This window comes from Vicugna pacos, chromosome 10 (genome assembly GCF_048564905.1).
Source record: "Vicugna pacos chromosome 10, VicPac4, whole genome shotgun sequence".
In the NCBI taxonomy this organism is placed as follows: Eukaryota; Metazoa; Chordata; class Mammalia; order Artiodactyla; family Camelidae; genus Vicugna; species Vicugna pacos.
This window is the reverse complement of record NC_132996.1, coordinates 26,002,895-26,030,115: the sequence shown is the minus strand read 5'-3', so window position 1 is coordinate 26,030,115 and position 27,221 is coordinate 26,002,895. Positions and strand designations below refer to the sequence as shown.

The window sequence follows — 27,221 nt, the reverse complement described above, 5'->3', positions numbered from 1 at the left end:
CATGAAAAGACCGGCAGGACCCCCAAGCAGGGCCACTACTCTCCTGCCAGCATCATCCATTTCCCTGGCCCAGAGGCTTTATCTCACTTTTTGCCTCTGAAATGGCTTACTTACCCCTAAAATGCTATTGGTTCCCTGAGCTCACTTCTGATTGGTTGTTTCCTTCACTCCTGATTGGTTATTACTCTCACTTCTGATTGATCCACTTCCCTAACTTCTGATTGGTCCCTTTGTAGTACTTTATTTGCATGGAGCTCACTCCTGATTGGTTATTTCTCTCACTCCTGATTGGTCTATTTCTACAAAGCTTGTTCCTAGTTGGTCAACTTCTGTTATACTTTATTTGCATATGATGTTGCAAAGTGTAAACTGGCAGCCTATAAAGGCCTGTGTAAACCTATAAATGGGGTCCAGAGTTTGGAGTGTTAACTCTTCTGGCCCTGTTGGTGTTAATAAACCTTTCTCCAACTCTCCGGATGCCGCTTGGTCTCTCGCCTGAATCCAGCTTGCTGTCACAACTGAGCTGTAACACCGAGCTGTAACACATTTTTCTGCAACAAAATTAAACCCAAAGTATGTAAAAGAAAGAAAATTATAAATAGTAGATCAGGAATCAATCCAATTGAAAACACAAAAACAGCTGAGAAGAATCAATGAAACTGAAAGCTGATTCTTTGAAAAATCAATAAAATTGATAAATCTATAGCCATACTGACCAAGAAAAACCTAGAAGACAAAATTACCAATATTGAATGAACTAAAGGACCTCACAGACATTAAAAGGATAATAAGAAACTACTACAAACAACTTTAGGCCTATAAATTCTACAATTTGGATGAAATGGACAAATTTCTCAATTGAGAGGCACAAACCAAAACCCATTCAAAAATAGATAACTGAAAAACTCCTATATTTATTAAAGAAGTTGATTTTGTAGTAAAAAAAATTCCTATAAGAAAATTCCAGACACAGGTGGTTTCACAGGAAAATTTTACTAAATATTTAAGGAAAAAATAATCAGTTCTACACAGTGTTTTCCAGAATATAGAAGAGAAGACTTCCCAATTCTTTTTATAAGGCCAGCCAGCATTAACTCAATATCAAAACTAAAGAAATTAAAAGAAAACTACAGATGAATACCCCTCATGAACGTTGATGCAGCAATCCCAAGCAAAATATTCAAAAATAAAAATCCAGAAATATTTAAAGAAGTTAATACATCATATCTAAGTAGAATTCATCCCAGGAATACAGAATTTGTTCAATGCTCAAAAACCAATGAATGAAGCCTACCATATTAACAGACTAACAGAAATATTGTACTTAAATATAAACTTAACAAGATATGTGCACAATCTGTAGGCTAAAATCTACAAAACGTTGATGAGTAAAATCAAAGTTCTAAATAAATAAAGAGATATATCCATGTTGATGAATTGGAAGACTCAATATTGTTAAAATGTCAAATGTGCCATTTGTGTAGATTCAACATAACCCCAGTGAAAACCCAGCAAGTTGGTTCCAAAATTTATATCAAAAAGCAAAGGAGCTAGAATAGCCTAAACAATTTTAAAAGAGAATAACAAAGTTAGAGAATTCACACTACCCAATTTCAACACTAAGTATAAAGTTATAGTAATCAAGATGGTGTAGTATTTGCGAAAGGATGGACATATATACCAATGGAACAGAATAGCGAGCCTAGGAATAGAAACAAATACAGTCAAATTATATTTGACAAAAGTGCAAAAGCAATTTAACAAATAAAGAATAGGCTTTATAAAAATGGTGCTGGAACAACTGGATGTCTATATGCCAAAAAATTAAAAAAAAAACTCAACCTAAATTTCACACCTTAAAATTTAACTCAAAATTGTTCATAGACTGAAGTGGAAAATATAATACTAAAACTTGTAGAGGCTTCTTGTTTTCCATAAGGCAAAATTTGCATAATCTTTGGCAATGAGTGTTTAGATATGACATTAAACAGTATAATCTATAAAGGAAAAATTGGTGAATTGGACTTTATTGAAATTAAGAACCTTTTCTCTGCAAAAGACACTGTTCAGAGAATCCAGCCACCAACTAGGAGAAACTATTTTGATATCACATAACTGATAAGGAACTTGTATCTAGAATATATAAACAACTCTTAAAATTCAATAGCAGGAAAACAAACATTCTAGTTAAAAATAGGCAACTGATCTGAACAAAGAAGATACATAGATGGAAAATGAGTATATGAAAGATGCTCAGCATCATTAGTCATAGGGAAATGCAAATAAGTTAAATTACAGCCACAATGAGATAACACTGCATACCTATTAGAATGGCTAAAACTAAGAAACAACAATAAACCAGGTATTAGTAAATGCTGACAATGATGCAGAACAACAGGGACTCTCATTCATTGCTGGTGGGAATGCAAAATGGTATAGTCACTTTGGTAAACAGTTTATCTGTTTCTTATTACGCTAACAGTGCACTAACAATACACCCAACAAAACCAGTCCTAGTCCAATATAATTAGTAAATTATATTGATGTCATTTACCCGTCAATATGATGTGGCAAGAGGGGCGTATTACCTCAATCAAGCCAAAATTCATAACCTCAGTCCATTAATGATAAAAATGTCAGACATTCCAAATTGAGGAATATCCTACAAAATACCCGACTATTGCTCTTTTTAAAAAATTAGTAAACTTTATTTTTTAGTGCAGTTTCAGATTCACTGCAGAATTGAAAGGGAATTCTCATATATTCCCTGTCCATCGTCCCAACTCTCCCCTGCACCCAACTTCCCCTCCCATGACATCCTGCACTCCAGCGGTACATTTGTTGTAATCCATGAACCTATATAACACAACAGTATCACTCAAAATCCATAGTTTATATTAGGGCTCACTCTTGGTGTTGTACATTCTCTGAATTTGGATAAATGTATAACAACATGTATCTACTATTATAGTATTGTACAGAATAGTTTCATTGCCCTAAAAATCCTCTTGTGCTCTGCCAATTCATTCCTCCCCTGTCCTAATCCCTGACAACCACTGATCTTTACTATCTCCATTGTTTTGCCTTTTCCAGAATGTCATACAGTTGGAATCATACAGTATGTAGCCTTTATAGATTGACTTCTTTTACTTAATAGTATGCATTTAAATTTACCATTTCTTCAAAATTAACAAGGTAATGAAAGACAAGGAAAGACCAGGTCACTGTCAGTCAACCAAGGAGACATGATAATTAAATGAAAGGTGGTATCCTAAATTAGATGCTAGAATGGAAGAAGGATATTAGTGGAAAACCTGGAGAAATTTGAATAAACCTTGCAGTTTAAGTATTTATCAATGTTAGTTTCTTAGTTTTGACAAATGTACCATGGTTATGTAAGATGTTAAAATTAGAGGAATCTGGATGAAAGATAAATGGAAACTCTATTTCTAAAAAATTTTTAAATTAAAAAAAATTTTATTGAAGTGTAGCTGATTTGCAATGTTAGTTTCAGGTGTACAGCAAAGTGATCCAGTTATACATATACATACATACATATTTTTTTCTTTTCAGATTCTTTTCCATTAATTGTTATTACCAAAAATTGAATACAGTTCCCTGTGCTATACAGTAGGTCCTTGTTCTTTATCTATTTTATATATAGTAGTATGTATCTGTTAATCACAAACTCCTAATTTATCCCTCCCCTACTCTTTCTCCTTTGGTAACCATAGTTTGTTTTCTATGTCTGTGAGTCTGTTTTTGGTTTGTAAATAGAATTTGTATCATTTTAACTCTGTACTATTTTTGCAGCTCTCTGTAAGTATAAAATTGTCTCAAAGTGAAATATTTCAAATGGCAATGGTTATAGAAATATCTAATTTAAATCTAATTTATTTTAAGTAAGCAAAATTATAACTTTTTTAAAAGACATCTCAATGTAGTTTAAGTTGTTATGTTGTGTTGGATTTTTCTTGTTTTTATGTTATGTCCCCCTTAGGATGTAGTTAAAGTATTGTTTTAAGGTCACTTACAGTAAATTTTCTTCATGGTCATGTCATTAATTTAATAGACATCCAGGGTCAAGTGTTTATTTTAAATAGGGGGGGATTGTGGTTATTTTCTCTTTGAATTATTTTAATTATGTAAAACTGTACATACTTTTAAAGTCAGATTGTACTTTTAAGTTCATCTTGCTTCCATTTTGTCCCTTCTACTTTGTTCCCTCCCTCTCCTTATATAAGGGTAACCATCTTTATTAATTCAGAGGTTTAATCCTTCTAGGTTTTTCTGGAATTTTAGGCAAACTATCTCTTTTCTTACAAAAAGGTTGTTCTGTAGCTTGCTTTTCTCACTTACCATAACCTAGATGACACCATATCAGTATATAGAGATCTCATCACTTCCTTTTTATAGCTGCATTGTACTTTTTTATGGTTTCTCCAACCAGTCCCCTGTTGATGAAATGAGTAGCCTAATGAATTATTATGAGTGTATCTTTGAGACAGATTCCTAGATATGAGATTGTGGGCCAAAGTGTAAACGCCAGTACACTTTTGGTGAGTACTGCAGTAGTGCTCTACCAGTTTGCACCCTCCCAAGCAGCTTATGAGAGTTCTGATTTTCTGCATGCATGTTGCCAAATATTGGATTTTTCCTAATCTGATTATGTGAAAAAAATGGCATTTTGGTGTAGTTTTAATTTGTGTTCTTTTTATACAGTCGGCTGGAATACTTCTTCATTATTTAAAGACTGTTGCATTTTTTTGGTAATCTGTCTTTTCACATATTTTGCCCATTTTTACATTGGAATGTTAGATTTTTGTTCTAAAATTTTAGGAGCTCTTTATCTATTTTGGACATTTGCCCTTTCTCTGTGATGTAAGTCTTTTCTTTTTTGACTTTGCTTATAAAGACTTTTTGCCATGAAGATTTCTTTTTTAGAAAAAGCTTCTCGAATTATGAAGAAGTGAAATTCTTATATGACAACTCAAGATATCGTATAAAAATTAACATTATTTCATTGCACCAAGGGAAAGCTCTGGACTAAAATATGACAACCAGTTATAGCCATCTGCTCCACTGAATTTTCTTTTATCATTCTATAGTCATTAATTTATTTATTCAAGAATATTTATGGAGTTCCTGATCTGTGCTGGGCACAATCCTGAGAGCAGAATTAGCTGCATCTAAAGGTCAAGGGCTCCTACCCCAGACTGGGTCTTGAAAGATGTGATTTTGGTAATGGCTGCCTTGACATCCTTGTTTCTTAGAGTGTAAATGAGAGGATTGAGGATTGGTGTGAGAATAGCATATACTACGTTGCCTATGACGTGGAAGTCAAGGGGCAGGTCCACCCTATAGGCCACGTAGGCTATGGCAATGGAGGAGTAGTAGGTGCCAACCACCAGCAGGTGGGAGCTGCACGTGGAGAAGGCTTTTGAGCGTCCTTCTTGGGAGCTGATGCGAAGCACCGAGGCCAGGATGTGGGCATAGGAGAGAAGCACCAGGAGAAGGGGCAGGAAGGACACCACCATGGCGATGCAAAAGCCCATGAGGGTCTGGGGTGTGGTGTCAGAGCAGGAGGCCTGAACTAGAGACAGATGATCACAGAAACAATGGTAGATGCGAGCAATGTTGTCATATGCCATCTGGGAGGTCTTCACTACTGCTGGGATGGGCAGGAGGAGGGCAGTTAACCAGGCAGTGGCTGCTAGTGCAGCATTGGTCTGTGGGGTCATGTGGACAGGGTAGTGCAGCGGGCGGCAGATAGCCACATAGCGGTCATAGGCCATGACCACGAGGATGAAGGCTTCTGAGCATGTAAAGCTTTGAAAGAGGTACATCTGCAATAAGCAGGAAGTAAAGCTGAGAAAGTGATCCCCAAGCAAGAACAGGGACAGCATCTTGGGGACAGTGGTTGTGGTGAAGAGGATGTCCAGGGCAGAGAGGTTGATCAGGAAGAAGTACATGGGTTTGTGGAGGCTGGGCTCTGCCACCACAGAAACCAGGATCAGGGCGTTACCCATAAGAATGAGAAGATAGAAGAGGAGAAAGATAAAAAACACAGGGAGGAAGAAGGACTCTGGCAGAGAGGGGATGCCCACCAGATAGAAGACTGGTGAGCCACCTACTGATCCATTACACGTTGTGGCCTCCATAGTGAGACAGAGCTAGACTTCTGGCAGATGGGCAGCTGGAACATCTGGACACTGGAGTATCTGGAAACCACAGAAGCAAGGATTCTGGAATGAGGATTCTATAATATTTATTCTCTAATCAAAATATAAGCATAATTATTTACAACCAACTCTTGAGGACTTATGGTGGGCTGTAATATTGACTTCAACTGTGTGAACCCAAAACTTCTACCTTTTTTCTTTTGTTGAACATTAATTATTAATGAACTGATAACCTACCAAATAGAAGTCAACATGCTGTGTTCAGGTGATACAGTGATGAAAATAAAGAAGGCAGGAAAAGTCCCTACCTTCTTAGAGTTTACATTTTACCAGGAAAATCAGATCTAAACAGTTGATTGTTGAATTATGATTGTGAGTTCTTTGGAAAGATTTCTGCTGGTCTTCATCTTAGATTTCATGTGTCTAGTTTGGGATGTCAGATCTCTTAAATCAAGTCCTGAAGCTCATGCCTCTACTTTGCACTCAAAGTTCCAACCATGTTGCTTTGGAAGTGTTGCTTTCTCCAAGGTTGTTTGCAGCAGGCTATTGCTCACATAGTTATTAAGCTTATTTTCCTCTTGTGTGCCTTAAGTAGTGTTTTTTCCTGACTCTTTTTAAGCTAGTTGTCTGGACTTCTGCTCCTATGTAGGACATAATAGGTCATGGTAGCCCAACACTTTCACTGCAACAATTAGACACAAACCTGGATAAATTACACAAGTCACATTTTTTAAAATAAATTGGAGAAACATGAGTATAATAAGGATGAGATGAACTGGAACTCCAGGGAGGAGGGATCCTCCAAAGTGAACTGACAATCACCAGCTCTTTTCTTCTCTGGGAATATGATTACTCCCTCCCTGATTTTACTTGTAATAAAACATTTTTCATGCCACTGAATCATAAAAGTGCCAAACCTAGAAATGTCCAGCCAATTTTTTTTTCTTTTCTTAGACAAAAGGGGCAAGGGCTTGCCCAAGGTCACACAGCCAGTGAGCCACAGAGTTAGGACCAGAACCCAGTCCTCTGACACTCAAACCAGGACTCTTTATTCTTTATTATTTTCCCTGGAGAATCTGGAAGCTTAAGTTATCATGTGGGGCGAGATTGGGGCAAAGATTTTCTCTTTCCTTCTCCAATTCTAAGATGACATTGTCAGCAACAACCATAAATTTCAATTTGTTCTTTAGTCTCTAGTGTGGAGGAGGCCTGATTCCCTGTCAGGGAGTGAAGGCTGGTAAAATGTCTTTCTAAAAGAAACACGGAACAGGCCACTCCATTGTGACTGCTTCATTGAAAGAAATAAAGAAAAAAGTATTCTAGAGGTCAGCCCCCATTATCCAGGCAGAAAAGCAAAACTCGTGCATCTCAGTTTAAAAGAGTGAACGCTCAGCTAACCAAACTCAATCTGCCTGAGGCAATCACCAGGTTTCTCACATACCCAAGATGATGCAAACTACATTTTCCTGCACGTTGTTAGAACTCAGAGAAGTCAATTTTGGATTGAATGTCACTGAGTTAAGCTGAATTGGGGTTTGAGGAGCAGAAACTCAGAGCTATCAAGTCCAATTATACCCCCTCTTCTCTCTCCTCTGGTTCATTTCTATTAAGTGGAGGAGACAAAGGCTGAGTCTAAAGTCCAGAAACAGAGTGTCTTCTCAAGGCCAACCAACAAGTTCACAGCAGAGATGGGTCTTAAACTCAATGTCCTGGCTCCCATCTAGTGTTTGTAAGGTTTTTTTCATGAGAGAAGATGATTCCTTAGCCTGCCATTCAAAGCTTATCTTCTTGGAGCCTTATTTCTCCTGTCTCTAGTCAAATGGCAACTCCTTGCTCTTGCCTTGTTCCCTTTCCAAACTAAGCTTCAATGTTCCCTCCTCCAAGAGGTCTTTGCTGTCTCAGCTGGCTTGGCGGCTTCTTTTCTGAACTCTTACAGTTCCTGTGCTTTCCTTTGTCATCACTATGATCACACGGGGTTGTCTCTGTCTATTTATGTGTCTATGGCTCCATCAGACCAGGAGGATTTGCAGGGCTGTAATGGGGCCTAATTGTTTCTATTTAATAATGTACCACCACCCTTCTCAGGAGCTCAGTGCTGCAGCAACGGGAGCCAGGATGCAACTTTCCCAGCTGGCTTCATTTTGGTGCTAAATTATAAAATTGGAATGAAGGGGTCATTAGCAAATCCCTTTTCTTATACAGATGGAGAACACAAATGGGGGGCTCAGAAGCAGGCTGTGATTTGCCCAAGGTCACACAGTAAGTGGGTGACAGAATCAGAACTAGACTATCAGTGGGGCTGGATTATCACCTTGAGCCCAAGATAACCCAGCAATGAGCCCAGGCTGCCTCATCTACTTGGGGCCACAGGACAGACCCACCAGTTGAGGTTTATTTGCTCACCCCAAAGGCACTGAAGCACTTTCCTTCCCTAAGCTTCTGTTTGGCAGATTGGGCCTGTGCAGCAGACAAAGCATGTGGTTAGGACGCCAGCTAGACAGGAGCACTGAAAATGTTTTTGAAAGACTTTAGTGTTTGAGTTTTTTAAAAAGCATCATTTGATGTAGCATCATGGTGAAAATCAGAAAATTTCTGTATTTCTTTACATTTATTTTGTGGTTCAGATGAAATGATTTCATTTTGGATACATATTACGAGGGCAAGGTGGTTTCACTGCTTAAGGACAGTAAACACATTGTTAGAGGACCATTTCCTTGGTCAGGATTATCTACGAGCCAGTTACAGTGCTGGTGGGGGACAAAAAACCAAATTAAATTTCCTGAATGTCCAACCTGACACCTCACATTTCTCCTCCCATCATCCAGTCCTGCTGGGGAGTGGTTATGCCCTTTCAACAAATGAGAAACTGAGGGATGAAGGACAGACCCTTGTTCAAGGCTGCTGAGGGCTGAGAGCAGAGGTTGTTCTGGAGCCAGCCTGCTGCGTAGGACTGAGCCCTGCCTGGCAACCAAGAGTCCTGATTCCTGGGCCAGCTCTGCCACTCCCTTGCTGTGACTTTGGGCTTCTGAGCCTGTTTTCCCATCTGCAAAATGAGGGCTTTGGAAGAGATGATCTCCTCCAACTTAATAAACATTTTTGAGTGTCCCCTCTGTGTTTGGCCCAGTGAGAGGTCAGAGATGAATGTCTCATGGTTCAAGCCTCTAAGCAGGGAGAACAAAGTTCTCCCCTTCGATAAGCTCCTGTTGCACGTTTGAATCCTTATAGCTGTTGTGTCATTACACTTCACTACAACTCCCAAATCCATGCTGTTCCCTGGTATTTCTGCTACCCTGTGCTATTCCCATAGAAGAGGAGCAGGATATGTGTGAATTACAGAGTTTGGGTTCATTAACTGGAGTTAGAATGTCTCAGGACCCTGACATTCACACATAAAGTGTGCGCTCCAGGGCTCCTCAGCATGGCTCTGCACACCCCTGGCCTCCCTGAGTCTGTCTGCCCACCCCAGCCTTTCTTGCTTCTAGACAATCCCTCCCAGCCCAGCTCACCTGCCAAGTCTCATGCACCTTGCTGTCTTCTGTGGAGTCACCACACTTGGCCCTGAGGGGAGGTTGGGGCTGAGTCACAGCCCTTAAACCCCAGAGCCATGGCCTGCTGGGGCACTCTCCTTCAAGTTGGCTCCCACATGGGACCCCATACCTGCCACCTGGGAACAACTTCCTATGATGGAGCCAGGGACGTGGCCTGGGCTTTGCAGATAATGAAAACAGCATCATTAACTACCCTCATGGGCCTCAGAACTTTATTGTTAATGGAGCAGTTTGATTCCTGTTTTCCTATCTGGTCTCACAACAGCCAGTAGGATTGTTCCTACTATTTGACATTTGAGGAAACTGAGATCTGGAGAAGGAAAGTGACTCAAGTGGCTGGGGCAGAGCTGGGATTTGGACCCAAGACTCCAAATCCAGTTTAGCAGTTTAGCAGCCCATCATCTAATGGCTGAGACCTGAGTTCTTTCCAGTTTTGTCATTTTGGACAAATCCCTTAACTGCACGAGCCTTCCTTTCCTTATCTATATAATGGGCTATGGGGAAGATTTCATGCTTAGCCTAGTGCTAATTAAGTGAGAGCTATTATGGTAATAAACCCAAATAGGCAAACCCTGTTGCATGACTGAGGTATAACTACTGCTGTTGTGCAATGAGGAACTTGCAAAGGTTCTGAGAAAGGAATGTGAGGTGGAGGTCTGTCCCCCAACCCCACGCAGTGGCAAAGCCGAGTCACAGCCTTTCCTGCCTCAGGCTTTCTGATTCTCTTCTTTGGCTCCATAGCTCTCTATTTCTGACTCTGTCATTCTCTCATTAGTATGTATAACATTTAAACAACTTAAAAAATTTCACAAGTAACAAATAGATCCCATTGTATTTTCCTCACTACAGAGCTTTATTAGGTAAAAAGTAGAAGTTTTCTTCACACCAGTCCTTCCCATATTTCCCCTTCTCCCCTTAGAGGTAATCACTGTTGCCGATTTGGTCAGTTCCTTTCAGACCTTTCCTAAACATGTGGGGTGTGGAGGGAGGGGATTGGTTAGTTTTCTTTTAGCATAAATTGGATTATTTGGTACTTATTGTGTCACTTATATTCTTTGTGTGTGTGTCACTTATATTCTAACGTAATAAGTCTTAGCATTTTTCTGTCTGATCTACTTCATTCTTTTATCTGATATTTGGTATATGATAGTATGAATATGACATAGTTTGTCTAATAATTTCCCTGCTGATGGACATTTGAGCTGTACCCAGTTATTGACATTATGAGCAATATTATCATTAGCATCCTTTCAACATGCATTTGGGGACACATATACCCAAATATTTCTCTGAAAGAGATCATTAGAAGTAGGAATTCTGGGCCAAGCAGTAAGCAGATTTTAAAATCTACATGTGTGCGTGTATGGGGACAGTCCCAGCTTCAAATCCCGAGGCTCTGAGAACAGTGAGCCACAGGAATGATTGAGATGACCTTGTTACACCAGTGCCGGATGCTGCTGCTGCCCAGAACCAGGAGGAAACCAGGCATAAGCAATTCATAGTAGCCCACAGACGAGACTTCCATAATAGGTCTATGCAGTCAGTAGATCTACAACTACAGGATGCAAGATCACTAAGCCACTGGAACTTCATGGAAACCAGAAACTGGTACAGTAGAGGCTGCAGCCCCTTCTGATCTAATGAACTTCATGATGGAGCTGAAGATGGTTTGAGAAGTTTCTTTGAATTACAAATAAGAACTATATGTGCCACCTCATCCTCTGCAGATCTCTCCCTCTGATTGAAGAGAGGAATTTGGGTTTGGGATAAATTTGTATATGTGAATGTTTGCTTCCGTATCATAAAGGTAAATGCTGAAGGTGTTTAGGCGGGAGAAGATCTAACCACTCTTAAATGAAAGGCAAAGAATTCTGCAGAATAACCAGATTGTTAGGTGGAGTCTTCTGTTTCTATTTTTCAGACACTACAGAACTCCTTAGGAAACATCCAGAGCTAGCTTTTGGCAGCAGGAAGATAACTAAAGGCTTTCTGAGATGTTACAGATGAAACTAATTAAAGAACCTGGGAACTTGGGCCAGAAGTACTCACATGGAGTACAACAGTTGGTAGAAATGCAGTTAAGTCGGAGAAAACAAACACAAACCAAGATGTAAATTCCTTTTAGGTTTCCAATTTTATTTTATGTTACTAATGAAAAGGAACCTAAATAGGAGAGCTAAACAGTTGGCTGAGATTTCCTTATAAAAAGCCAACATTCTAAGACTTACTATTATGACACTACAGGATAAAATATGATTTATTTCGTTACCTCTGAGAATAAAAATGTCCTCATACTTCTAGGAAATGACTGGCTCTTCTATAGCCATGGTGACAAATAGTCAGCAGAACTCTTTTTAAACCTGTTTCATTGTTCAAAGACAGCTTTGCATCAGTACACACATTGCTAAAAGCCAGCAAGTCTCAAAGTCAGCCACCGAGCAACCGCTTTACTCCAGTAACCACACTTCTGTGGATAAAGGCAAGCCCATCCCTAGATACTGCCACTCCTGAGAGTCCACCAACCCCTGATCTCTACATTTTCCACAGCCTTACATAAGATCAGCTCCCTGTGTTGCTCAGAAACAAACTGTGCTAGAAACTACAGCATTCCCGTGCTTAAGCTAGCAATAAACTCAGCTTTTTGTTTCAGATGTTGCACGGTGGTTTCTCCTTTTAACGTTTCTTATTTATGTCCTTTCTTTCATTTTTGATTTTAATAATTAGGGCTTCTCTCTTTTTTTCTTGGTCAATCTAGTCTAAAGGTAAAGGTTTGTCAATTTTGTTGATACATTCAAGGAACTGATTTTGGTTTTGCCTATTTTCTCTGTTGTCTTTCTCTTATCTTTTCATTTATTTCCACTCTGATCTTTATCATTCTTTTATGCCTACTGATTGCTTTGACTTTAGTTTGCTTTTCTTTTCTAGTTTCTTAAAGTTAAAAATTAGTTTCTTAATTTGAGATTCTTCTTTTTAAATGATAAGTATTTACAGCTATGAATTTCCCTCTAAGCACTGTAACAGGTGCATCTCATAAGTTTTGGCATATTGTGTTTTCATTTTCATTCATCTCAAAATATTTTCTGACTTCCCTTGTGACTTCTTTTTGAACCCATGAACTATTTGGGAGTGCACTGTTCAATTTCCACATATTGTGGAAGTAGCTTTCAGTGACAGAGCTTTTATTATTTTAAAATAGCATAGAAAAAGTGGGCAGGTTATTTAAAACACATATTGCTTAGAACAAAAAAAAGCTACTTTAGAAATAATGAAGTCTTCAAAGGTGAAACTAGACAAGGTTAGGGTGAACAATTCTGGGAATATATTTGAAGAAAAAAAAGGAGAAATAAAGGAAATTAAAGTGAACTATGCTATTTGGAATATAAACAGAGAGCACAAAATAAGAATTTATTATGCTATAATCATTTTACTTACCATCAAGAAGATATAAAAATCAATGCAGAAAAAATGGTATTACATAAATATCGTTCTTATAATGGAATCAAAATCTTATGACTGCAGAAGTTTTTTCACTCTGTAAATGATAACTGAAGCTAGTGTTAGAGCTCAACATTCTAATTGAGTTTAGAAGTGTTTTAAACTAGCTTTTGAAATTTTAAAATTTATTTTTTAATCTTCTTTTAATCTCTCTTTGCCTCCCAGTAACACTGAGATATAAAATATAGCACATGGTAGGATCATGATATGCATACTTAATACATGAAAGACACTGTATGTCATTTAGCTGACAGATTTGATTTTCCTGACAAGAAGCTTAGGTAGCCATATGTGAGGTCAGACTAGGTTTAAAAAAAAGAAATCAGATCATCTCTGCCTGTAAAACAATTTGGCTTATGTGATTATCCCAATGCTTAGCCTTAAAAAAAAAAAAAGCTCCACTGGGAAGAATCAGTAACATTAGGACCATTAGTTGTATATACCATGACTCAGGATGAGTCCCACACTTTTAGGTAAAAGTAAAATTGATTTTAAGTAAGTATTTTCCTGGTGTAAGTGTATCTTATCTGAGTTTAATGTAAGAAGATTCTGCAGAAGATAAACCTAACTCGAGTAGGACCTTCATGCTGCTAGGCAGTCATCCTATATGTCCCTGGTTTGTTCCTTTGTCTCCTCTCTTACATGGCTTTTTCACACCTTCTATTCTCAATCCACCACTATTTCTTCCTGTTGTCACTCCAGCCAATCAAGAGAGATGTCCCATGGAGCCCCATCCCATCTTCACCCACCTACTACCATCTGTGCCTACACTGATGAGGAAGTCGACCTATTCCCGTAGATGAACGTCATGCTCCAAACTAAAGCCAGTCACTCCAGCAATTCTGCCCTCTGTCTCCCATCATCAACTTTTTTACTCTTTCGTGGATTAACCCATCAGCGCACAAATATGCTGTTATTTCTCCTGTCTTAAACAAGAACTTTATCTCTATAAACTACTTATTAAAATTTTAAAGTCAGGATGAAGACCCATATTATAGAATGCTACCATTTCTTTAAGACAGAATGGAAATATGGCCAAATAGTCATATTTTTAAAAACAAAGTCATGTTTATGTATTATACATATATGTGTAAATATATGGATTTGCTTATATTAAAAATGGAAAGAAAAACCATAAAATGAATAAAAATTATTTCTTTAAAGGAGATGCAACAGGTAGAGGGAGCAGGAATGAGGCTAGAATTCACTGAAAATGTCTTGTTTCATGATTTTGACTAAAAACTATTATACTTGTGACTTTAAAAGTCATGTATGAAGACCTTCATTACTATTTGCTGAAATTGTTGCTCTCTGCTAATGCCCTGGCTTAACGTTCCATGTAAGTGAGACACTTTTATCACAATTTGTTAAGGAAGATTTTCTTCCCTTTAACACATGCCACAAAAATATCACTGCCTCTCAATTTACTTTTCTGACAATGGTTTTCCTTTCTGCCTGTTTGGGGGCACTGTAGTTCTGCCCATCCCTGATCCCTTTTTGACCTGTGTGATTCCTGAAGGGGACTGGGTATCAAAATCCTTTGGGTTTAGTTTAGTTCAGTGTAAACTCCATGTCTTCATAGGAGGTTGGGGGTGGGTCCAAGCTAAAACATCAGTCCCTCCAGAACTCTAATTCAAAAAGATACATGCACCCCACTGTGCACCACAGCATTATGTACAATAGCCAAGAAATGGAAGCAACCTAAATGTCCATTGAGAGATGACTGGATAATGAAGTTGTGGTATATTTATACAATGGAGTACTACTCAGCAATAAAAAGAATAAAATAATGCCATTTGCAGCAATACGGATGGAACTGTAGATCGTCATTTTAAGTGAAGTAAGCCAGAAAGAGAAAGAAAAATACCATACGATATCACTCATATATGGAATCTAAGAAAAGTGAAAAGAGTAATGAACTCATCTACAAAAGAGAAACAGTCCTGCAGACATAGTAAACAATCTTATGGCTACTGGGGGAAAGAGGGTGGGAAGGGATAAATTTGGGAGTTTGAGATTTGCAAATGTTAACCACTATATATAAAAATAGATTAAAAACAAATTTCTTCTGTATAGCACAGGGAACTATATTCAATCTCTTGAAATAATCTTTAATTAAAAAGAATATGAAAACAAATATATGTATGTATATGCATGACTGGGACATTATGCTGTACACCAGAAACTGATACATTGTAACTGACTATACTTCAATTTTAAAAATAAATAAAAAATTTTTAAATTAAAAAAAAAATCAGTCCCTCCTGACAGGTAGCAACAGGGACGCCACACCACATCCTGTACAGCATTGGAGTGAAACCTCTCCTTCTCCAAAGGGAGCAGCTCAGGGCTTCTGTTCAATCAGTCCATACCCACCATGGTGTTAACTCCACAAGGACTCCCAGATAAACAGTAGCAGGTACGTAGGTTAACAGTATTTATGGGAGACATTTTTACCGTGGATTAAATATCACCCTGTGTGTTCCTGCCATCCCCTGTGATTCCCTTTGAAACAGCACCTACCACACGACATTGTGAGCAAATTGAGGGCAGCAAGGCAGCGACTGTCCCAATTTATCTTGTGTCTCTAGTGTCTACTATATAGACTAGTATTTCCCAAGTGCTCAGTAAAGACTTAAATGAATGAACAAATGGAGAAAATTATATTCAGCAGCTTGATGCTTACTGTGGATGTGAAAAGCACCACAATCCATTGTACCTGTGGGAAGACTTGGACCAAACATTGAGAACTAGTATTGCAGCTTCTGCCCAATGGAATGATGCTTTACTAGAGTTTATTATGAAATACAAAACTCATAAAGAGCAAAACTGTATAAAGCCTAAAATACACAGTTTATTTGTAAAGAGAGCACCATGTCACCATTATTCAGGGGAGAATGAAACATTGACAACACCTCATAAGCCCCTTGGTAGCCCTCTCTGATAATAAACCTCTCTCTCTCCTGCGGAAATAATCATGATTCTGATTTTTATAATAAATATGCCTTCTCTTTTCTTCATAGCTAGTGATATCTGTATGCATTGATAAAAAACGTGGTTTAGGGTTGCCTGTCTTTAAATTTTATACAACTGGAATCATATCACATGTATCCTCTTGAGTTGTGATTCTTTCCCTCCATATTATGTGGGATTCCTCTATGTTGTTGCATGTATATATAATTCCTTCATAGGTTATTGGCATAGAGTGTTATATTTTATGAACATTTCACAAATTGGAGAAATGCTGTTGTGCTAGATTATAGAGTATGTGTGTCTTCAACATTATAAGACAGTGAGTGATAAAGTGTTTTCCAAAGTAGCTGTACCAATTAACATTCCACTTTCAATGCATGAGGGCTCCATCAACCCACATCCTTGCCAGCCTGGGTTATCATCAGACTTTGACATTTTAGCCAGTCTGGTTGTCTTCTAGTGGTAATTATCTGCTATTGTAATTTGTACTTCTATTACTGAAGAGGTTGTGCACATTTTCTAATATTTATTGGACATTTGTTTATTTCCTCTTGTGAAGTATTTTGCACATTTTTCCAATGGTTTGACTACCTTTTTTAAAATTAATTTGGAGTGATTCTCTATATATCCTGGCTATGAATCCTGAGTCTTTTAGTTGGTTATATGCATTGCAAATAACTTCTTTTGTCCTATAGCTTGGATTTTCACTTTCTTTTTAGTGTCTTTTAATGAACAGCAATTTTTAAGGCAGTCAAATTTATACTTCTTTTCTCTAGGTTTAGACCTTTCAAAAAATCTTATTTAAGAAAATATTTCCCCATCCCAAGACCAGGACTGTAGTCTCCTATACAGTTTTATAGTTTTGCCCTTCATATTAAGATTAAAATTGATTTTTGTGTTTGAGGTGAGATACAAATTTCATTTTTTGACATATGGATATCTGAAAATACTAATATCCTTTATTATATGTCCATCTTTGACACTAATCTGCAGTGTCATTTATATATCCATTACCTGTATATTCAAGGGTATGCTTCTAGGCTCTCAATTCTGTTTCCTTGATCTATATATCTATCTATGTCTTAATAACTAACCTCTTTGCATTCCCATCTTTATTACTATCTTAGCCTTATTATATTAAAAATCTATTTGATATTCTTAAGAAGATACTTTTTATATTTTATCTGATATTTTTATTTCTTTCCACAGAAGGATTGAGTTCATTACCTAGCTTATCATTAATGGAAAGGAAAGTCCCAATGATATATTTCCGGCCCTGATATAAGTCATTCTTTCCTTCAAAAATTTTTTTGATGACATTCTCTGTTCTTAGCACGCTGGTATCCTGGGAGCAGAATTAACTACATCTAAGGATTAAGGGTCTCCAGAATGCCCTGGGTCCTGGGGACATGCCATTTTGGTGATGGCTGCTTTCACATCCTTGTTCCTCAGTGTGTAGATGAGGGGGTTGAGGACTGGTGTGAGAATGGCAAACACCACGTTGCCCATGACGTGGAAGTCAAGGGGCAGGTCCACCCTATAGGCCACGTAGGCTATGGCAATGGAGGAGGAGTAGATGCCAACCACCAGCCGGTGGGAGCTGCACGTGGAGAAGGCTTTTGAGCGTCCTTCTCGGGAGCTGATGCGAAGCACCGAGGCCAGGATGTGGGCATAGGAGAGAAGCACCAGGAGAAGGGGCAGGAAGGACACCACCATGGCGATGCAGAAGCCCATGAAGGTCTGGGGTGTGGTGTCAGAACAGGAGGCCTGGACCACAGCCACATGGTCACAGAAGCAATGGTAGATGTGAGCAGTGCTGTCAAAAGCCATGTGGGAGTTCTGCACCACTGCTGGGATGGGCAGGAGGAGGGCAGTGAGCCAGGCACTGGCTGCCAGTGCAGCATTGATCTGTAGGGTCATGAGGACAGGGTAGTGCAGTGGGTGGCAGATAGCCACATAGCACATAGGCCATGACCACCAGGATGAAGGCTTCAGAGCAGGAGAAGCTGTGGAAGAAGTACATCTGCAGGAAGCAGGCAGCGAAGCTGAGGCAGCGGTCCCCAAGTAAGAGTAAGGACAGCATCTTGGAGACAGTGGATGTGGTGAAAAGAATGTCCAGGGCAGAGAGGTTGATCAGGAAGAAATGCATGGGCTTGTGGAGTCTGGGCTCTATCACCACGGCCACCAGGATCAGGGTGTTACCAACCAGGATGAGCAAGTAGAAGAAAAGGAAGATGAAGAAGACAGGGAGGAAAAGGAACTCCTGTAGAGAGGGGATGCTCACCAGCTAGAAGACGGGTAAAGAGTCTTCTGATCCATTACAGGCTGTGGCATCCATGGTGGGACAGAGCTACATGTCAGGGTGACAGGCAGCAGGAACATCTGGAAACTGAATGACACAGGAGTTTGGAATAAGAATTCTACACATTTCTCTCTGTTATTATTGCAATCCAAATCATTTATGACCAGGTTTAGAGGACTGGTGGTACAATCCAATATTAATTCTTTCATCTTAACCCACAATTTACTCCTTCCTTCTTCCATTAAGTCTTTTGTAAGTAACTACAATGTTACAAACCTGTGACCAGGTAAACAAGGCACACAAGGCCCCTGCCTTCACAGGACTTAAATTCTACTAGAAGAATATATTTAAAAGCCAATCACGCAGTTAATTTTCTAGTTACAACTGTGAAAATGCATTGAAATAGCTTCTGTCCCTTTTCTACTCCACGTCCCACACTATATTTTGGGCATCAGATTGTTACCCAACCAAACTTGGGTCCTCCTCCCTGCATGCAATAAAGCCAATCTACTGACACTGGCTTGTGGTGAAGGAAAGTACAGGGTTTATTGCATGGTGGCAAGCAAGGAATCCAGGAAGCTAGTGCTTAAGAGACCTGAACTCTCTGATGGCTTCCAGGGAAAGGTTTTTAAAGACAGGATGAAGGAAGGGGGTTGTGGGGTACATGATCAGCTCATGGACATTCTTCTGATCAGTTGGTAGTAAGGTAATCAGGAGTCAAAATCATCAATCTTCTGGTTCCAACCAGTTGGGGTCTCTGTGCTTGTGGGCAGCATATAGTTAACATCTACCTGGTAGGGGTTTCAGTATCTTCAAAACAGCTCAAAGGACATGATTCAGAATATTATCTATAGCCCTTGAGGAGGAAATAAACGTCCTTGACTTTGTTTAATGGCTAAACTATTATTATTTTGTCTTGGTTGACTGTTTCCCTTTGTTTCTGCATTTTATCACTTCTCTGATTAAATTTATTCTTTGAACTGCAGGGAAGGCTTAGGAGGCTACAGTTTTTCTACAGGAGGAAAGGCCCTATAGGATCCTGCTCAGTTATAGGATCTTAGATGAGCTCTTAGATTCCTTCATTATGGTGTCTCCTTTTGCTCTTGTATAAAGTCCTATTAAGTAATGTCACTATCACCCCATCATTAGGAAAGGCTAATTTTTCCAAGGTTCTCAGGCTGCCTGAGTCCATTCATTACCAAGGGAGTGGCTTTCCTCTCATTTTCTAGGTGCAGCAGCTCTGCCTGCCTCTCTCCCCGCTGAGTTCTCTGGGAGCTCTCCCACTCACATTTCAGTGACAGGAAGGACAAATGACTGCGGAAGGACAGCTCTCTTCCTGATGGAGCCCAAGCTGATGGTGACCACTCAGGGCATGTCCTGGATTTATCATACTCCTTCCTCCTGGCTGCCACAGCACAGCAGCAGGTGTTGTGTTTGGTTCTTTGATGCCCACTGTGCTGGGTATTGTCTCCTCCAATACCAACTCAGAAGAAGCCACAATGAGCTGTCATGAGAGCCATTGTTGCTAGAAAGGACAGAGAAATGAAAGCTGCCCAAAGACAAAAAGCCCTATATCAGAGATTGTTCACTAAATGTGTGCTTGGGTCAAAGGGGTGGTTGTGGGTGGGGTGGGGACTGCTGAGTTTGAGCTGAAGCAATTTTGGTTTTGATGAGCGATGCAGGCAGCTTCATGTTTAAATCTGCATCACTGCTGTTTGAACCCTAGTGATTTCACAGTTTCCTTTTGAATTCCTAGGAATGACAGCTACTTTCTTTCTTTCCGAAAACAAATGCAAAACAAAATAGCTAAAAACACCTCTCATGTCCTAGAATCATAGAATGTCAGACTAGAAAAAAAGGTTTTTTTAATCTTCAGTTCCAATCCAACACCCCTTCCCCCACACTTCCTCACCACCTTTTAAAAATTTACTAGTTTGCTCTGTGATTGATTTAGATCGTGCAGCCTGGCTTCTAGATTTGGAAGTGGTAACTGTCAAATGCTTTGTCTAAAATGAGCATGGGAGAGACAACCATCCTGTGTGTGCGATCCTTGAAAGAGAACCTCAGAGGTCACCCACAGGACCCGGCAGGAGAGTGACCTAATTGTCTCCATTTTAAAGAGTTAACCCTCAGTTAACCAGAACCCCATTCCAAAAAGTATGGTCACCAGGTTTTTCTTATATCTGAAGGAATGCAAACTGCGCTGCCCTGGACATTCTGCTCTCAGATAGGCAGTTGTGGCTGCCAGTCACAAGTGAGGCAGAGCAGGGTATTTCAGAGGCAGAAACACAGGGGGCCAAAGCCAGAGGGCCCCTAAGGGAGCCATCAAGTCAGCTGCCCCTCTCCTCCCTCCCCTGTCCCACTGCTTTGCAGATGAAGGTAGGGATGCTGAAACTTTGATAGAGAGATGGCACATAGCTTTTCACTGCCAGGCAGTGCTGGACCAGACAACAGGTAGACCAGGCGTGTGCTGGGTCACCAGCTAAGCAGGAGCACCAAAAATACTTTCTGAAAGAATTTAACATTTGATCTTCCAAAGCACCATTCAACCAGCCCATGACAGGAAATATCCTGGATATCGACTGATCTTTCTTACACTTATTTTACAGGTTAGGGTTCTTGTTTTGCTTTCACATTATATCTGAGTGATGAACCCCATGCTTAGGACCTAAAGGGTCCTGTTTCTCAGGGTGCAGAACTTTCCTCAGTAGGTTCTCCCTGTCGGAATTGTCTGTGAGCTAATTACAGTGCAGGTAAGGACCAGGAAGTACAGAAAAACCAATCACCAGCTGTCCGACCCGATGCTGCATTCTACATACATCATCTCCTCCCATCACCCAATCCTGCCAGGGAGTGGTTATGCTTGTTAAACAAATGAGAAACTGAGGGTTAGAGGACAGACCCTTGTTCAAGGCCAAGACTGGTGAAGGGTGAGAACAGAAGTCACTCTGGAGCTAGCCTGCTGTAAAGGAACCCTGCCTGGCAACCAAAAGTCCTGGCTTCTGGACCAGTTCTGCCATTCACTTTCTCTGCTTTTGGTCTATGGTTGTTGGCATAACTGATACCATCTTGCACCCTTTCAGTGTCTCCTGTCCTCCTGCTGACTCTAGCCAGGCTTTTACTGTGCAGTAAACCACTTCTCTGTCATCAAGGGCTTTGTAGTTAATAGATATTGTTCAGTAATCATTAGAACCCTGTGGCCTGTGTTAGTCCCCAGACAATGCTGACTTCACTGGTATATATTTGGCGCCCACAAGACTAGTCACTCATTTATAAATCTTGACTTAGGAATGCACGTTCTGTCTCCAAGCACCTACCCCCAAATCTTAGGTTAGCTGTAAAACTGTCCAAGTGGCCCCTGAGTGGGGCTTGGCACAGTTGTGAATGCTTCTGGATCTTTGTCCACCCGATCCCAGTCCTACCCTGCAAATAAGTTACCCTATAATAAACTGATTCATTGATTATATGGAGCTGCCTGCCTCATTTTTGGGTCTCAAGATGCCCCCTCAATTCAGTGGGTACTTTTTGTTCTCTGTCTTCCAACACTTGGTTTTCTCATTTGTGCAGTGAGGGGTTTGGAGGAAAAGACCTCTGAGGAGTTTCCGATTCAATGAGCCCTTTTCTGAGTGTCCCCTCTATGTCCAGCAGAGTGGATATCACAGGGTCCATGCCCCAAAGGAGAGGGCGAGGGCTCTTCCACCTAGTGAGCTCCTGCTGCCAGCCAAGTGCTTTACCTTCATCCTGTCCTGTGGGTCTTGGTGGTCAAGGATGTGCACTTGTGAGTCATAAAGGACTGGATTCCAGTCCCAGCTCCTACCTGCAGCTGTGTCACCTTGGGCAAGTCACAGTCCCCTCTCTGAGCTTGTTTCCCTCAGCTGTGACCCTCTGGGGTTGTTGTGAGTCCTCATGGAGAGAATCCTTAGGCAATGCTACATAAGAGCCTGGAACAGGTAAGCACTCAAAGTTCACTAGGGTTTCCAGTGGTTACTGCTGTGATCAGCCTGGATTTCTGTGGAAAAGCTGTGGCCAAAATGATTTAAATCCCACCTCTGAGCACATGGACCTGCCAGGATATGTGGTCCAAGATTTCACAGTCCACATATGCAGAACCAACCTGGATCCTGGGCGCCTGCCTCTTATGCACATCCAATCAGTCTTCCTGATCCCTAGCCCTGGTTCTACATTCCCCTTACTCAGGTCTTTGCTGAGCTTTGATACTTCATTCCCCGCCCACTCACCTGCCAAGCCCTGCCTACCTTGGTGTCTCTCATAGTGTCCCCTTTGTATCTTCCAACCTTGCTTGGCAGGGAAGAGCCAGGTATGTGCTAAGCTGTGGCTTATTAAACCCCCTAACCCCTCCTTTCAGCCAGGCCTGCTGAGGTCCTCTCCCTCAAGATGGGACTCCTTTGGGGCATTGTGCCTTTTCCACCAGTCACCCAGAATCAACTTCTTGGCACCTCCTAGAGCATGTGTTGGGAGGGGACTTGCTTCTGGGATTTGCTGGTAATGAGAACAACATTGTTAACAGCCCTCTCGGGTTTCAGAGCTTTACAAACAATGGGGCAGCTTTTATTAACATTATTCCATCTAGTCCTCAGGACAGCCAGAGGAGACAGGCAGCCCAAGAGGAGGAAACTGAGGTTCAGAGAAGTGAAATGACTTTCCAATGCTTACACTGATGTTTAGCATCAGAGCTGCCAGGCAGACCCAGGACTTCATTCCCAGGCCTGTGCTCTGCATGTTCCATTGTGAGTAAGGGCATCAGGTCTAAAATGAGAAGTCCTGTGTTTGAATACCAGTTCTAATATATTTTAGCTATGTCACCTTAGGCAATAACTTAACCTCTCTGAGTCTGAGTTACTCCATCTGTAAAATGGTACATAACAGTATTACCTATCTCGTAGTTTTTGAGAGGATTCAATGAGGTAAGGGACACAGGGTGCCTAGAGTGAAACATGATTATTTGAAAATTACTCCAAAAGGTTTGTTTGTGGTACCTGGCAATAGCCAGGGCAGAGGCTGCCTGCATATATTGTTTCCCAGGGACTGGTCATGTTCATCTCCTGCAGAAGAAACTGCAACTTTCATGGGCTCTTAGGGTCTCTAGATGCCAAACAGCTGGCTTTACCAGGTACCACAGTCTACAGCTGGCACCTAAGCTTAGACTGCTTAGCATCCAGTAGTCAGTTTGTTCTGCTTGTAAAGCTCCTCTCTTGCTCCCTTTCCCCCAAAAAAGAAAAGCAAAAAGGGTCAGGGCCAATATGCCTCTATCTTAGGATGTACATGTATGAGCTGTTAGCAGCCAATACTCAGCTGCTAGAGGGCAGGCCACCAACTGTATCTACTATAGCATATCCCTTGAACCTCTCAGATTCATTCACTTATCACAAGTGGTTCACTCCACTTGGACATAGGGTTTCCAGCATTCTGATTAGTCACAATTTGGGGGGAAATTTCTAAGAGAAAGATTAACTACTGTTCCTGCTGCTGAAGTCAGTCTCAGCGTTGCAAGTGATATTTATAATCTCTCTCCTCTGCCACCCATTCTAGAGTCCCTTCTCCTTTACCTTCACATTCAGTCACTTCATTTGATCTAAATGTATTCCCTTCTAGCATGGCTCCTCCCTGACAGTTCTGAGCCCCTGGTTACTATACCTCATCAAACTATGGTTGCTTTCATTGCCCATTTACATTAAAGTAGTAAGGAACAAGAAAAGCTCCCTCCCCTGGGTGCCAACCTCCCAGCCCCCATTCATGTAAGAGCCGTCTTACTTCCTCCTGAAGATCAGAGTCGATTGCCCTTCTAAGTATGGTAACTCCTTGTTTTGAGTCCTGGTCTACTTGCCCAGTGGGCTTAAAATGACCAGTCAGAAGTTGTGGCTTTAAATTTAATGAGATTTACTGTGTCTCCTCTGGAATCAGGACTGCTAAATCCACAGAGGCGAAAATCATCAGGACCAGAAGCACAAATTCCCCCAAATGGGTCACTGAGGGTAATGGTGAGTGGAACCACTCTAACTTCCACTTACTGGTTCTTGGCAGGAAGCATCAATTTTTAATGGGCATCCAAGCTGAAAATGGTTCCTTTCCACTGGACAGGAACATGGACCCTATTACCACTCCCTGATAGGAGCAGCTAGTGGTTTTCTAATGCAATTATTTCAAGCCTCCCACTCACCCCTGACTATATTGCTGATACATGAGGACTTGCTAACAAACAAGTGACACCAATGCCCAAAATATAGGAACTTATAGGAGAAAATGTTAACATTGAATTAAATGCTAACTTTTTGGCTCCCACAGCCTCTCTCTGTCCTATGTCCTATGCTTCTGTGACCATGTGGCTGTGGTCCAGGCCTCCTGTTCTGACACCACACCCCAGACCTTCATGGGCTTCTGCATCGCCATGGTGGTGTCCTTCCTGCCCCTTCTCCTGGTGCTTCTCTCCTATGCCTACATCCTGGCCTCAGTGCTTCACATCAGCTCCCGAGAAGGACGCTCAAAAGCCTTCTCCACGTGCAGCTCCCACCGGCTGGTGGTTGGCACCTACTACTCCTCCATTGCCATAGTCTATAGCCTACGTGGCCTATAGGGCAGACCTGCCCCTTGACTTCCACATCATGGGCAATGGGGTGTTTGCCATTCTCACACCAGTCCTCAACCCCCTCATCTACACTCTGAGAAATAAGGATGTCAAAGCAGCTATCACCAAAATGGCATGTCCCCGGGACCCAGGGCATTCTGGAGCCTTTGATCCTTAGATGCAACTAATTCAACTCCCTGGACACCAATGACAGTGCCCAACACACAATAACACAATAAATATTTTTAAATGAATTGTAGCAGCCCAAGGTGACTTCATTCAGTTGAACAGACAGCCAAAACCTGGTCCTCAAATACAGATTAAGAAGGGTTCCCAATAGTACTATAGAGTAATTATAGTTTTCACAATTTTCATCAGTCACTAATGTGATGAATAAAATTTGATCATCTAATTATTCATAGAAATTATTCATTTACTAGCTGCTAGAGGCAGAAATGAACCAGACATAGTTGCTGTCCTCAGGGTATCCATAGTCTAGTTGGGGAGTCAGACCCAGGTGGTCACAGAAGCAATGGTAGATGTGAGCAGTGCTGTCAAAAGCCATGTGGGAGTTCTGCACCACTGCTGGGATGGGCAGGAGGAGGGCAGTGAGCCAGGCACTGGCTGCCAGTGCAGCATTGATCTGTGGGGTCATGAGGACAGGGTAGTGCAGTGGGTGGCAGATAGCCACATAGCACATAGGCCATGACCACCAGGATGAAGGCTTCAGAGCAGGAGAAGCTTTGGAAGAGGTACATTTGCAGGAAACAGGCAGAGAAGCTGAGGCAGCGGTCCCCAAGTACAAGTAGGGACAGCATCTTGGGGATGGTGGCTGTGGTGGAGAGGATGTCCAGGGCAGAGAGGTTCATCAGGAAGAAGTACATGGGTTTGTGGAGGCTGGGCTCTGCCAGTACAGCCACCAGGATCAGGGCGTTACCCATCAGGATGAGAAGGTAGATTCAGAGGAAAATCAAGAAGACAGGGAAGAAGAGGGATCCAGGCAGGGAGGGAATGCCCACCAGACAGAAGATGGGTAAGGAGTCCTTTGATATGTTACAGGTGACTTACATAGTGGGTCAGGGCTTGATGTCTGCAGATACCGGAAACATCAGCATATATCTGGAAACCGGGATAATCAGGGAAACATTAACCAGAACATGCATCTTTTTCTTTTTGACCATAGATCTCAATCTCAACCACTTCTTTGTGCAGGAATTTCGTTGCACAACTAAGATTCCCAGGATGGTGAGGAGTCTAACGACTAATGGTTGAAAAGCTTGTCCTAACTGGTGGGGAAGAGAGATGGACACAAATATCTGAAAAGCTGTCCAAGAGCAAGAATAAAGAACTGAGGCTACTATTATCAGCTCCAGGGACCCAGAGTTCAGCCCCACATATGGAATAAGTTTTTTACAGTTAAAACTATCCCATACAGCAAAAGACTGGCTTGAAAATGTGTAAATTCCCTATAACTAGAGGTATGTAAAGCTGCGATCTTTTTGCCTGAAATGCTGCAGGGGAGGTTTAATATTTGGATAGGAGCTAGATTGAAAACCTTGAAGCAATTCCTGACCATAGATCCATTAGTTCTTAAGAAAAAATAAAGTAACAAAAGTGAACCACATCAATCAGATGGTGGGGTTTGAGGGGCAGATTTATTCCATCTGAGGGAAAAGGTCTTGAGAAGTATCTTTATGTTCAAATGTCAATTAAAAAATCAAGTAGCTTCTTTATTAGTTCCACTAGTTCCTTTAAGGATATCTGATATGGTAGCTTAGTTCCTGATACCACAGGTAAAGGAACACCCTGGATACGGAACTGTTGATAAACCATTTACCAGATTTTGACTACTGTCAGCATCAGAATCGTGACTACAGCCATTTGGCACAAGCCCATCCAGTCCAGATATCTCTACACAGCAGGTCCTGAATGGGGTTCTTTTACCTGAGACCTCGTGAAGACAACAGGATCAGTGGTTGAGAGTGATGAAGCTAAACCCTGGAGTGAAAACTCTATGTACTTCACTAAGGTTCCCTTGACTTATGCGCCTCTGAGCCTAGAGGCTTGTCAATGGCCTCTGATAAAGACTCCCAGCTCTTGAGATCTGGTGGGAACTGGTGGGACTCCTTCCTCAGGGT

At 41.0% G+C, this 27,221-nt stretch overlaps 1 protein-coding gene and 2 pseudogenes across 1 annotated transcript; all 3 read right to left on the bottom strand.

Annotated features, from left to right (window-relative positions):
- Nucleotides 1-5,171: 5,171 nt before the first annotated feature.
- Nucleotides 5,172-6,196, bottom strand: LOC102545803 (olfactory receptor 2AT4). The gene has a single exon (XM_006203330.2). It carries the CDS (start codon nt 6,159-6,161, stop codon nt 5,190-5,192), a length of 972 nt encoding a protein of 323 aa, XP_006203392.2. The 5' UTR covers nt 6,162-6,196; the 3' UTR covers nt 5,172-5,189.
- Nucleotides 6,197-17,572: 11,376 nt separating this feature from the next.
- On the bottom strand, nt 17,573-18,536 carry LOC102537468 (olfactory receptor 2AT4-like; annotated as a pseudogene).
- A 6,983-nt stretch (nt 18,537-25,519) lies between these two features.
- Nucleotides 25,520-26,153, bottom strand: LOC102537209 (olfactory receptor 2AT4-like; annotated as a pseudogene).
- Nucleotides 26,154-27,221: the final 1,068 nt, after the last annotated feature.